This window comes from Phodopus roborovskii, unplaced genomic scaffold (assembly GCF_943737965.1).
Source record: "Phodopus roborovskii unplaced genomic scaffold, PHOROB, whole genome shotgun sequence".
Lineage (NCBI taxonomy): Eukaryota > Metazoa > Chordata > Mammalia > Rodentia > Cricetidae > Phodopus > Phodopus roborovskii.
Window position 1 is genome coordinate 13,004,279 of NW_026125059.1, and position 12,347 is coordinate 13,016,625.

The 12,347-nt window shown below is 45.2% G+C and overlaps 1 protein-coding gene across 1 annotated transcript; it reads left to right on the forward strand.

Moving 5' to 3' along the window:
* Positions 1–8,639: 8,639 nt before the first annotated feature.
* On the forward strand, positions 8,640–11,730 carry Tp53rk (TP53 regulating kinase). Its single transcript, XM_051186266.1, has 2 exons — positions 8,640–8,966; positions 10,315–11,730. Exons 1-2 carry the CDS (start codon positions 8,705–8,707, stop codon positions 10,791–10,793), a joined length of 741 nt encoding a protein of 246 aa, XP_051042223.1. The 5' UTR covers positions 8,640–8,704; the 3' UTR covers positions 10,794–11,730.
* The last annotated feature ends 617 nt before the right edge of the window (positions 11,731–12,347 follow it).

A 12,347-nucleotide genomic window follows, 5' to 3' on the forward strand; every position in this document is an offset into this window, starting at 1 on the left:
GCTAGCTGTGGAATGCTGGGCCTTTGGTAACCCAAGCTAGAGCAATAAGCCTGAGCACGTGGAGCCACAAGTCTCTGGCACTAGAGCCTGGAGCCACAAGCCCCCAGTTGTCAGGAGTTGGAGTTGTAAGCCTCTGAGTCAGTCAGACCCACCCATAAGCCTTTGACACACAAGGGTCCACATCTGCCAACACCAAAAGAGCCTCTCCTCACTTACGTGTGAGTTCTGATAGAGCCAAAGAACCCCACCCACTGATAGGTGATGCAGGTGCTGCAAATTCAAATAAAACCATATCCATGTGGGTCTACAGTGTTACAGGTGAGAGAGCATGCTAGATAATGTGGAGTTCTGAAGACTATAGCAAACTGAAGGCCACAGGTCCATAGCAGGAGGCAGCAAACCACAGCCAGCTATCTGGGTTGTCCATGAAGCACACATCCATGGCCACTCCATTATACAGAGCCCTGGAGAGACTGCACTGCATAGAAGGCCAAAGGGAATAGTTTGTATGGCGACCAGACCGTAGATCATGACAGAAGGCATTTGACAGCCACAGCCTGGATTCCTTGGGCAGCTGAGCAGCAGGGCTGGAATTCAGTCTGTCATGGCCAGGGGGACCTGTGCTTAGCCTGTCACAATCAGGGGACCTGTGCCCACTGTGTAGTCTCTCATCATAGGAGTCTTATATGGTTTGTTTTGTCCTCTGGTTTGGAATGGATTTTCATTTATTGATACAATTTAAGGTCAATTTTGTAATATATATATTTCTCCTCTTGTTTAGGCATTGTGTTTATATAGCTCATTTAAAAATGTAATGTATAAATTAGTACAGATTATAGATAGTTACCTATAATAGTCAAAACTTATAGTTAAGTTAGCTAGGTTTTCTAGATATACAGAGATGTATTTGAGATGAATAGGCATTCTTCAAACCTTTCCAAGGCCTACAGAATATGGCATTTAAAAAGGCTTAGGGTTTTTCTTGACAATGAAGCACAATTGCTCCTGGCAACACCACCTTCGTCACAAAGGAAGATGGACATTGAAGAAACTCGTTATGGAGTTTACTTCCAATATGGCAAGAGTAGCCATTTGGACAAGATACTGCTCTTGTCTGGACTGTTTTACTTTATGCTGTATAAACTGGACATGTAGGACCCACAGAAAAGTGACTGCTGATTCAAGATGAACATTGCTACAGAGTTCCTGCTTCATGGAAGAGTCTACCAGACAGTCTGCAGGACACAGAAAAAAATGACTGACAAACTGTCAATACAAAAAAACAGTTTAAAGTTTCCTGCTTTGCTGAAGAGTCTGCCAGACACACTATGGCCTATGGGCAGAAGATGGAAGATTACAAATCAACTTCAGGTGACTGGCCAGGTAGTGAGTTGTCTCTGTCATTTCTAGAGTTTATATATTATCCTTCTGTGATCTTTGAGGGAGTTGAAGACAAATAGTTATGGTTATAGTTTTCCTTAGTTAAAATTAAAGATAAGTTACATAGACTTTAGACACACAAAGATAAATGATGAAATATTTTCTTAAATCTTGCTAAATGTTAATGGACTAAATATTGTTAACTATCACTCTTATTTGAAAACTGTTGTGTTATATATTTTGCTATGTTAAGGTTTAAACCCTTCTTTTTATTTTAGACAGAAAAGAGGAGATGATGGGAGATGTCATTCTGTATATGTTTCTCATACAGGTTAATGAATAAAGCACTGTTGGCCAATAGGAAAGCAAGAGAGGAGGGACTGGGAGACAAGGAGGAAAAAAGGAAATAGGAAGGAGGGTCAAGATGGAGAGTCTGGAGAGAACAGGACGCCAGCCCATTCTCCGGTAAGATGAGACCACGTGGAAATACATAGATTAACAGAAATGGGTTAATACTTAAGACAGAGCTAGCTGATAAGAAACAAGTAACTGGCCAACAGCATTATATTAAATACCGAGTCTCAGTGTGTTAATTGGGGCTGGTGCGGCAGTGGGACAAGACCAGTGGCCAGAGGAAAAAACTTACTCCTTACAGGAGAGAAGGGAGGAGGGAGGAGCTGCTGGTGCTGAGTCTCTGAAGGCAAGTTGTGGGGGGGAGGGGACCTGGTTCTGGAATGTGGGTGGTTCCTAATAGTCCTCCCTTTTGTTTATTATAAAATGTGAAGAAATAGGAAGGGATGGCTGGTGAGGCAGGAATAGAGGTGCCTTACTCTTTAGAGTGTTTCCTGTTGTCTGGGGGTGTTGACAGTTTTGGGGACCCAAGAAAGCTGGGATGCTGGCTTATTGCTGCCTAGGGGACCAGTATCCAAGCAGCACAGGGCTTGTACTAAGATTTTTCTATTGGGGGGTTAGGGAAAAATACATACACACTTTTTTGATGGTTGATATATATATATATATTGCATTCTCTATTTTTGGGGGGAATTTCCTTCTCTCATTCTAGATGTTTTCCATCTAACTCTCCCATTCCTGGTGTTTTCCATCTTTCTCATTCCTGATGTTTTCCTTCTAACTCTCCCATTCTTGATATTTCCTTTCTTGTCCATTTTAACTCCACCCCCTATCCCCGACTATTCTTTCCCTTACAGCTTATATATCCAGCAAAATCTTTCAGGCAATATAAAAAATTACAATGTAGTTATATTCTGTTTTTTTAAGTGAATGATTACAATGAATACAAAACAAACAGCAAAAACTGGCACATTTTCCATATCCCTTACGTGATCAAACATTTTAGGTATTACAGGAGAAAAACAAATTATCCCGAGAACCCACCTACATACCCAAGCAACTTGTTATAGATTAACCGAGTGGGAAAGCAAGGTATTCTTCTAAGTCAGGTCTTTTACTGGCAGGCTGCATATTGCAGTTACAAAGAAAGGGCCAATTACTTTATTACTTATCTTGAAAGGTAATCTTATCAGGAATCTTAAAAGCATCACAAACCTAAACTTTTATATCTGAAAAATAATCAGTCAGCTCTACTTAAATCTTTAGGGTACATATCTCCTCATCAATAGTTTGTTTGTGTTTTTGTTTGTTTGTTTTGTTTGTTTGTTTGTTTTAAATCAGGAGCTTGAGGGAAGAAACAACTATAAGGAATTAATTATCACCTTTGGTCATCAACCAATCTTAGCAAGAAAGGCACATCAGCCTACAATAATTGGACTGCTTTTTCATGTTCCCTGACCTTAACGAGTTCCACATTTAACTATTTGCCTTTCTAAAACTTTAGATTGTCTTCTTGGTTTTTTTTTAACCTCAAAGCTATTTGACAAAAACATCTTAGTCAAACTTTAAATTATTTTCAAAACTTTGTTTCATCTATGATGCACCCTGAAACCTGTGAACACATCTACCATCATTCAGGTTAAAATAATTTAAGCTGGTTGGACTACCTGAACTTGGCTGTTTTTCTTAATCTTTAACTGAAGCCACAGTCTATAAGTGACTCCTCAACAGCAACTCATGTGTTCTAGCTGTGTGACACTTCCTTGTTTATATTTTTAATCATTGAAACTTTGTTTAAACTAACGTTGTTATCATCGATTAGACAGTACAGCTTAGGAGAAATCATCTTCATAGTAACCCACAATAACAATGCCCAACAGAACAGGATGTCTCCATAAGGTAAACACACTACATTACATGCAGTGAGGAATCTTTCCGCTTCCATTCACACCACGCCAGATGCCTTTACATGTTTGCTGCTGCTATCTTTCCTGGTATCTTTTGCAAAAGACATTCTGGAGTCTGTGGTCTCAGGGCCTTGCCTGTCCCAGACTGACCCATCAGAGTGTTTCCTCCTGGTGGGATGACACCTTGAACTTCAGTTGCCACCTGCTGCTCCTCTGAAATGGTCACTGGTACTGGCCAAGTCCTAGAAGAGTAGGTCATTTCTCCCACTGTCCAGGCTCTGCAGGCCATCTGGGGCTAGAGGAATACAGGCAGTGTGTGGGAATACAGGCAGTGTGTGAGGGCTAGCCACTTTGAAACTATCTGGGATGTAGATTTTGAGGGAACATCTGGAGCTGCTGGGTTGTTGGAACGCGCGCGCGCGCACACACACACACACACACTCGGCAGAAGGTAAAATTAAGGAGTTCAGGGTAAAATCTTTATCTCAGGTGTACATTTGAAACTTTTAGGCCATGGTCCTGGTAGTTGGGGAAGGGAAGTCCCAAGACTAAGGAATAGGGAGAGATCCCACCCTCAGGAATAAAAGGGTTAGGCAGGTGAGGAAACAGGCTGTTGATTGACAGTCCTTATCTGGAGTCCACTAGACCTGTGAGAGGTGGATTCAAGTTGATTCCATGAAGCTTAGAAGGATATTTTAAGCTTACCAAAAGAGACAAAAATTTCAGATATGTTAGCATCACCACCGTTTGTAATCTCTACTGAAACCCACACTTTCGGAAAGGCAGACTCACACCTCTGAGTCACAGTAAAGGTTTGGGGACCTAAAATTATTTTTAGAAGCACTCTTTCCTCTGTCCAGAAGACTGGTGTATGTAGAGCAGACAGATTTTTTTTTAAGTATAATGAGAAGCACTTTTAAGTCTATACTTAGAAGATAACCAAAGGAAATTTAAAATCTTGAGATTGTGACTATGATAGTAGAAGTCATTGCTTACCAGAGCTAGATTAATAGTGTATCAGAACTGCATTGGTTAATATTAAAACTCAACTTCTGAAGTCTTAATATAACAATAGCATAGTGAGGGAAAGAAATCTGAAAGTTTTAATTTTTACATATATCTTAAATCATACACACACACACACACACACACACACACACACACACACACACACACGGGGAGGTTGATTTAGGGTTTTTTGACATAGGGTTTCTCTGTGTAGCTCTGGCTATCCTGGAACTCACTACTCTGTAGACTAGGCTGGCCTTGAACTCACAGAGTTCACTTGCCTCTGCCTCCCTGAGTGCTGGGATTAAATGCATGTGCCACCACCATTCGGATTAAATCACATTCTTATAACTTTATAGATTTATAAAGATTTTCTTAGATCCTCACATCTCAAGCTTCCTTATTCTCAGAGCTTACATAAATAACCTTTACACTTTTTTTCTATCCAACCATATGCTAAGAGACACAGGTGGTTGATTACTGAGTGCAGTTGTTGTAAATTGAGTTCCTTTAAATAAAGGAATAATAGAAAGTCGCACTGAAATCTGTTTTGTGAATTTATCTCTTTTTAGAGTCTGGTAACAAGGTAGACTGTGTCTAGACCTTGTAGTAGCTTTAGGAACGTGAGGCCTGTTTTTCATATATGAAGAGAACTGAGAAGGCAGCTGAAGCCTTGGTTGGTGCTGTTAAACTGACATAGTTATCCCTAGGCTAGTCATCAATGCCAATCAATGCCATCAGAGGTCTAAGAAGAATGGATTTACCACAGTAAAAAGGAAACACAGACCAAGCAGTTCCTGAATCTATTAAAAATGACAGAGACTTACCGGCAACCTGGACAATCAATCACCTTACATCCCTTCATGATCACTGGGGGCAGAGGCCTCAGGACAGCATCAGTTTTCAGCCTCCAGACCCAGACGATCTGACAGATTTTCCTGTGAAGGAGGAGCTTGGGGAACCAGCCTACCTTGTCTAGGCCAAGTGGGGCAATCAACTTCCCCATGTCCTGCTTGTCCACAGTTTGGACTGGGTCCTGGTGATGGGTGAGGTGAAGGGCAGTTTTTCACCGAGTGGAAAGCCAGCTCTGGGTGAAGTTCTTCTGTGTCCATCAACATCCTTGGAGATTAGGGCTACTGCCAGGGCCAGTGCTTCTCTCCATCACAGGAAGCTTTTTATTAAACATTTTAAATGCCATAGTCAGCAGATCTCTGAAGAGTCTGAGGAGCATCTATCTACTAAGTATATCTAAACAACAAACTGCTTATTTCTGGTTACTCATTTTAGGCTTAACTTTGAAAACATATACAGGAGGCTAAATAATGTTTGTTCCTATAATGAATTACATCAGTACTTAGCATGACTACAAGTATAGTTCTGAAGACACTAAAGAATCTGGTCACCTATAAGGTGACTGACCATTAACTACAGTGTCTTAATTATCTTTAACGGTTTGCAAGTTAGTACTTCTGTAAGATTAGGATTTTTGCAGTGTTATTCCTGTTAAATTTGAGCCTTAAAAGTAATACTTTTTGAATTGAAGTTCTTTTAATTTTAAAATGAAACTTTTAATCATATTGTAAACCTGCGTAGATTTTAGGAATTTATAAACCTTATTTACAAAGTAGACCTTATTTAACAAACGTATGTGGTTACTTATCTAAATTTTTCAGGAGCTTGGCACTGAACAGTTAGCAAAGACATAGGTAGTTAGATGTAAATCTTGAAGTTAGTTTTTGTTACTCTGAGTAGACCTTTATAACTAAATTTTTATCATCATATACAGTATATTCTAAACCGGAGTTGAATCACATATATAGTATGGTGTATGTAAGTTCAGATGGTAATGAACATTATCCCTCTCCCTTTTTTTGAGACAGGGTTTCTCTGTGTAGCCCTGGCTGTCCTGGAACTTACTCTGTAGACCAAGCTGGCCTTGAACTCACAGAGATCTTTCTGCCTCTGCCTTCTAAGTTCTGGGATTAAATGCATGCAATGCCATCATCTGGCTATTTCCCTTTCCTTGAAACTTGTTACCACCCTAGTACTGAGTACTGAAAATGCCCCCATCCTGGATGGTGAGGCCTCTACTCCCCCCCCCCATGTGTACCCTGGTCAAAGCATAGTGCCATGTGAAGACTTGTTCTGTCTGTCCCCACTCTGCTGCTGGGTAGGCCAGGGGAACCTCGTAAGTTACCTCAGAGTGAGTGACCCTCACCCATGGAAGTAATGCCTCAGTGACCAGGGATCTCAGGGTCACTGTTGCAGGCTGTGTCAAAAATCTGGGAGGCAAGAACTGGTGAATGGAAAGGGTTTGCTTACAGTGTGGGCAAGAACCGGAGAGAGCCGAACTTCGCTTCTCTCTGCAGTGGTAGAATTCTAGAAAGTAATTGTATGAAATTTTCAAAAAAAAAAAAAAAAAGAGATAAAATATTTTTTTAAAGGTTAAATTTGGATTTAGGTGCCCCCAGCATCCACCCCTCAAGCCTCACTAAGTAGTCCAGGCTTGTAGCCTCCTGCCTCCGCCTCAGGGGGCTGGGATCACAGGTATGCACCAGCTCTATTTTTTTTTCCTCTCCATTCTATAGACACTTTAGTCCAGTACCCACTGGCGCTAAGAGAAGGGTTGGAACCACACAATCTATGCACCTAGCACCCAGAGGGAGGTAGGCATCAATCAATCGAGTGATTGCATGGCCAACGACAAAGGGAATTGGAGACAGGGTTGGAAACTAGAAAACTAGGTCTGATAAGAGCTGGAGTCCCTCTCCTGAGAGAGGCCAGGAAGGGCTTATCTGGGAAGTGACTTTGGAGTTGAGAGTAAAGGATATATCTACAAGGGTTTAGCTGATGAGAGGCTGGAAGAACATATTCCCCCAGAGGAAATCCTAGATGCAAAAGCTGTGTAGAGGGAGCATGATGGGGAGAGGGGAGGTGTCTGGGGAGAGAAGGGTCTGCAAAAGATGCAGGAGTTCCCTGCAGGACCTCATCGGCTGAATTAAGGTTTTTGATACTTTATCCTCAGCACAGTTGTGAGATATTGAACATTTTTAAAGAGCTAAACCCTGTCTGACTTAGTAAGCCTGGCTCTGATCAGCGTCTTTGCACTGCAGATTTCTAAGGCAAGGATTCAGATGGTTTTGGTCACCATAGCAATGGCTGTGTGGACACAACCAATTATGATAATAAAGCCACACACTTGAGCACTGGAGGATATAAAGGGACCCGGTTCTCGGTGAGCTTTGATGGAAAACATTCTGCCCACACAAGGGGTCTGATGTGTGAAAACGGTTCTGTCATGAGTATGAAAGAAACCCAGGGACCACAGAGCCAGGATGCTGGTGCCATAGCAACCCTGGTCCAAAGGGCTTTCTCTTCTGCATTTTCAACAAGAACCCAAGGAGCATGGGGCGGGGCAGAGAGGTGAGACACCATGCCCCTGTCCACCTGCATCACATAATCACCCTGTTTTTTATTCTGATAAGCTCTGGCCCCAGCAGAACCAGGTACCTTCATTCTGAAGATGAGAAAACCAAACACAGAGTGATGGTGCTGGCTGCTGACACGCTAATGTCAGACACCTGTGGTGTCTGGGTCGCGAGGTCTGCCTAGCCCCTTCCTCCCTCCCGGCTTAAAGACCTTGTTTCCATAGACTGAAGTGGGAAGATCATGAATTCGAAGCTAACCTGAGCTACACAACGAGACCATGTCTCAAAAAGGGAGAAAAGAAAGGAAAAAGAAAAGAAAAGGACCCTCGTAAAAAGGAGTAGTGTTCACCAAAGAATTTTCCCTCCAAGTTGGAGAAGGCGCCCCAAGCCTGAATATCGCCAACGCGCTTCCGGAGAAAGCCGAAGAGTGAGAAGCTGTTGGCCGAAAGTTGCCGAGCTCTTACGGAGATAGGCGAAGAGCTTCGGGAAGAGCCAAGTGGCAGAGCCAGAGCTCGGAAAGGTCTCCAGGAGGCACCACCCCCGCAGGGGCGGGGTCGTGTGGCGGAAGAGGCCCGAGGATTTCCGAAGAGGGCGGAAGTGGCGCTGCCAGGGTCCGGACGGGCCGAAGGCATGGCCGAGTCGTCCTCGGAGCGGGAGTCGGAGGCCGAGGCGCTGGCAGCGGCGCGTGAGCGGAGCCTCGTCTTCCTGCGCGGCCTGGAGCTGATGCAGCAGGGCGCCGAGGCGCGCGTCTTCCGCGGCCGCTTCTTGGGCCGCGCGGCCGTGGTGAAGCACCGCTTCCCCAAGAGCTACCGGCACCCGGTGCTGGAGGCGCGGCTCAGCCGGCGGAGGACGGTGCAGGAGGCGCGAGCGCTGCTCCGCTGCCGCCGCGCGGGTGAGGGGGACCGGACGGGACGGGAGGGTGGCGGTGGGGGGGGGACGGGTCAGGACGGGACTCAGACCTGGGAGACCCGATCGGACGCCATTCTGTGTGGTTCGCGCGCTGCTCTGCCTTCCACCTTGTCCTTTCGCCTCAGTTCCCCGGTTTCTACCGTTTCTGCTCACCGTCCTCCTCTCTCCACTTGGTTAGTTTTAAGCTGCAGGCGCCCCGGCAGGCTCCCCGGATTCAGATTCTAAGCGCTGCTTCCCGCGTGGCCCTTCAGCGAGTGGTTTAGCACCCCATCCTGTCCCCGCGCGCCTCGGTTTCCTTGTATGTAATGGGAATCTCAGGGATGTTGTGACTTTTAGAGGTCTATGAGTCACATGTTTGTATGCTGATAAAGCATTCATTAAAGTCTGATTTCATTAAATGATTCTTTTTTTCCCTTTAAAAACTACATTTACACCCCCACCAGCAAAACTGTCCTCCAGAGAAACTGAGGCACAAAGGGAAAGTGCCTGAGATTCCGCAGCCACCACGTGCGCCGTCTGCTGCTTAGAAGCACAGACCCTTTGCTTTTTATGCTTACTGGTTTTTAGGTGTCTGCCTCACAGCAGGACACTGATAGGTGCCAGGCCATGGGGGAAACTCCACAGTGATAGGCCTTTATTTTCTTACTCTAGCAGAGTTAATGGAGTTATAAAGTAGTGTTCATATTTTCTGTTTCACCTTTTATAAGTTTTATCAGACAGGGATGGTGGCTACCCTGATCCCCATTGACAGGTCTCCAGTTTCTAGGAAAGAGTCCTGAATGTGGTTGACATTCAGGAGAGATTCCTGGAATTAACTGGAGCTATTGTTACCCCATTATGGTATGGGGAACTGAGATATAGAGAAGCTAGTGGGACCTTGAGGTTTCACAACTAATAAAGATGGAGCTGGGATTTGAACCTGTCTGTTCTGGAACTAAGATGAGATGCTGCTTAGCCTCCAGCTTGTCAGGTAGAAGCTGCTCTGACTGGAGGATGCCTTCCCTTCTGGCCTTTTGTGTTTTTGTTGGGTTTTTTTTTTTTTGTTTTGTTTTGCTTTTTAGGGAGTAGCCATGAGTTCCTGTCCTTAGGTGGCTTGAGGAACAGGGAGCAAGCTTTGACACTTGTGGACATAGCCTGGGCCGCACGCGGGGCCACAGCCCTGCAGGGCTTGAGCAGGGGAGCCTCTGGCTAAGTTATATCATTTCCACAGTATTCCTAAACCCTGTTCCAGAGTACGTAGATTTGGGTGAAAACTTGGCTCCACCCACAGGAATGAGACCTGCCTTCATAAAGAATACAGTGTGTGCTAACCATGTGTGTGTCCATTGCAGGGATAGCCGCCCCAGTTGTCTTCTTCGTGGACTATGCTTCTAACTGCTTATATATGGAGGAAATCGAAGACTCTGTGACAGTTCGAGATTATATTCAATCCGCCATGGAGACTGAGAACGGCCCCCAGTGCCTCTTGGGCTTGGCGGGGAGAATTGGGCAGGTTCTGGCTAGAATGCATGATGAAGACATCATTCACGGGGACCTCACCACCTCCAACATGCTTCTGAAACGGCCCCTGGAGCAGCTGCACATCGTCCTCATCGACTTCGGCCTGAGCTTTGTGTCTGGACTGCCAGAAGATAAAGGCGTGGACCTGTACGTCCTGGAGAAGGCCTTCCTCAGCACCCACCCCCACACCGAGGCTGTGTTTGAAGCCTGTCTGAAGAGCTATGCTGCTTCATCCAGGAAGTCCAGCCCAGTGCTGAAGAAGTTAGATGAAGTGCGCCTGAGAGGGAGAAAGCGCTCCATGGTCGGGTAGCAGAGTTGTTGTAATGACGGTTTCACAGTGAGGATGCTGTGGACGAGGTTGGACCTCTGGCTGTATTGTTAACTGACCTGTGATTGTGCTGGGCCACTGTCATCTGGGGCTCACTGTTCTCAGGAAGCTTAATGTACGTAAGGCCTGTTCAGGCAGAGCTGGGTGAGTAGCCCAGGCTGGCCTCAGATGGGCTATGTGTGAGGATCAGTAGCTGTGCGCTGATGTCCTGCATCCTTGGAGGGGAGGTTAGCAATGCTCACGGCCTCACCCATGCCAGGCAAGCACTCTGCCAACTAAGCTACATCCCCCATCCCTACACTAGAGTGTTGTTTCACATCAATCCAAACAGGCGTTCCCTCAAACAGTGGCTTGTGGGCATCACCCATGGCAGGTGGCATTGAGCTGAGAACAAAACTCTAGTCCTGAGGGATAAACGGGGACTCAGTTTCGGATATCGTTTCTGTCTGCCCTCTAACCTGGTGGAGGTTTGTTGTGTGTACGAAGACTACTAAAACCAGTCTAGTGGGCTATAACCCTCACTTTCAGAGGGCAGAGTAAACCCTGGGACATGGTGGGCTGCTTCCCAGAGCTTGTTTCAGGTGTGTATTTTTACATGGGTGTGTTTGGGGTTTGTTATAAAAGGTGTTTTTGAGGGACTGGAGAGGTGGCCTTGTGCTCGTTCTTCCAAAGGTTCCGTTTCCAGCACTCAAGCCTAAGGGACCCAGTGCCTCCGTCTCCCCAGGCACCTGTACACAGGGGCCCTCCTCCCAGACACACACACATAATTAATTACAAATAGTAAAGATACATTCTTACAACATTTTTGACAGTTGCAGTAAAAAAGATGAAAAAAAGTACTCCAGTGTGGGTTTTTACTGCTCTGTATCCATAGGTTTGAAGCTCATGGAGGTAGAGAAGGGAGTTGGTATCTCGGGCCTTGGGGGTTGGGGGACAGAGCAGAAGTGCCTTGCTATGAAGTTGGTAAGTGGGTGGACAGTGTCTGAAAACTGGGTTCTAACCAGACTAGGACTGTGTTTCATTCACCACAACTGTTGCTGTCTGAGTGTGTAGCATGTGACAGATAGCCAGGACAGGATGAAGATGTCCCTTCCTGGGTGGCTGTTACTAATATAGATTACTATTGCCAACTCTAAAACAGCTCTCAGGATGTCTTCACTATAGGTGGGTGGTAGACTGGACAGGTCACTAGCTCAGGTACCACAGAAAGCAAGAGATGCTCTTACCTGCGTTCTTTCACTGAGTTTCGTGTGTGTGTGTGTGTGTGTGTGTGTGTGTGTGTGTGTGTGTGTGTGTCAGAGAGAGTATGTGAGGTAAGGTCTAATATTAACCCAAGCTAGCCGCCACCACCCCAGTGTGAGCCACCACACCAGGCTTTCTACTGATAGGACAAGAAGTAAGAAAATGGGTATGATGGACTTTCTGAGAGAATGATTTGTGTTAACATCTTCAAAGAGTTCAGTTTCCCCACATGCAATAAGGGTGGTTGCATGGAGAAATGACCGTCTGATGCGCATGCACACGTACGTCAGCAGA

Bases quoted from the DNA above. Each gene is read 5' to 3' on its own strand.
- Tp53rk (XM_051186266.1), top strand. From the start codon at position 8,705: ATGGCCGAGTCGTCCTCGGAGCGGGAGTCGGAGGCCGAGGCGCTGGCA. The intron at 8,967-10,314 runs GTGAGGGGGACC...TGTCCATTGCAG, and splicing joins GCTCCGCTGCCGCCGCGCGG to GGATAGCCGCCCCAGTTGTC.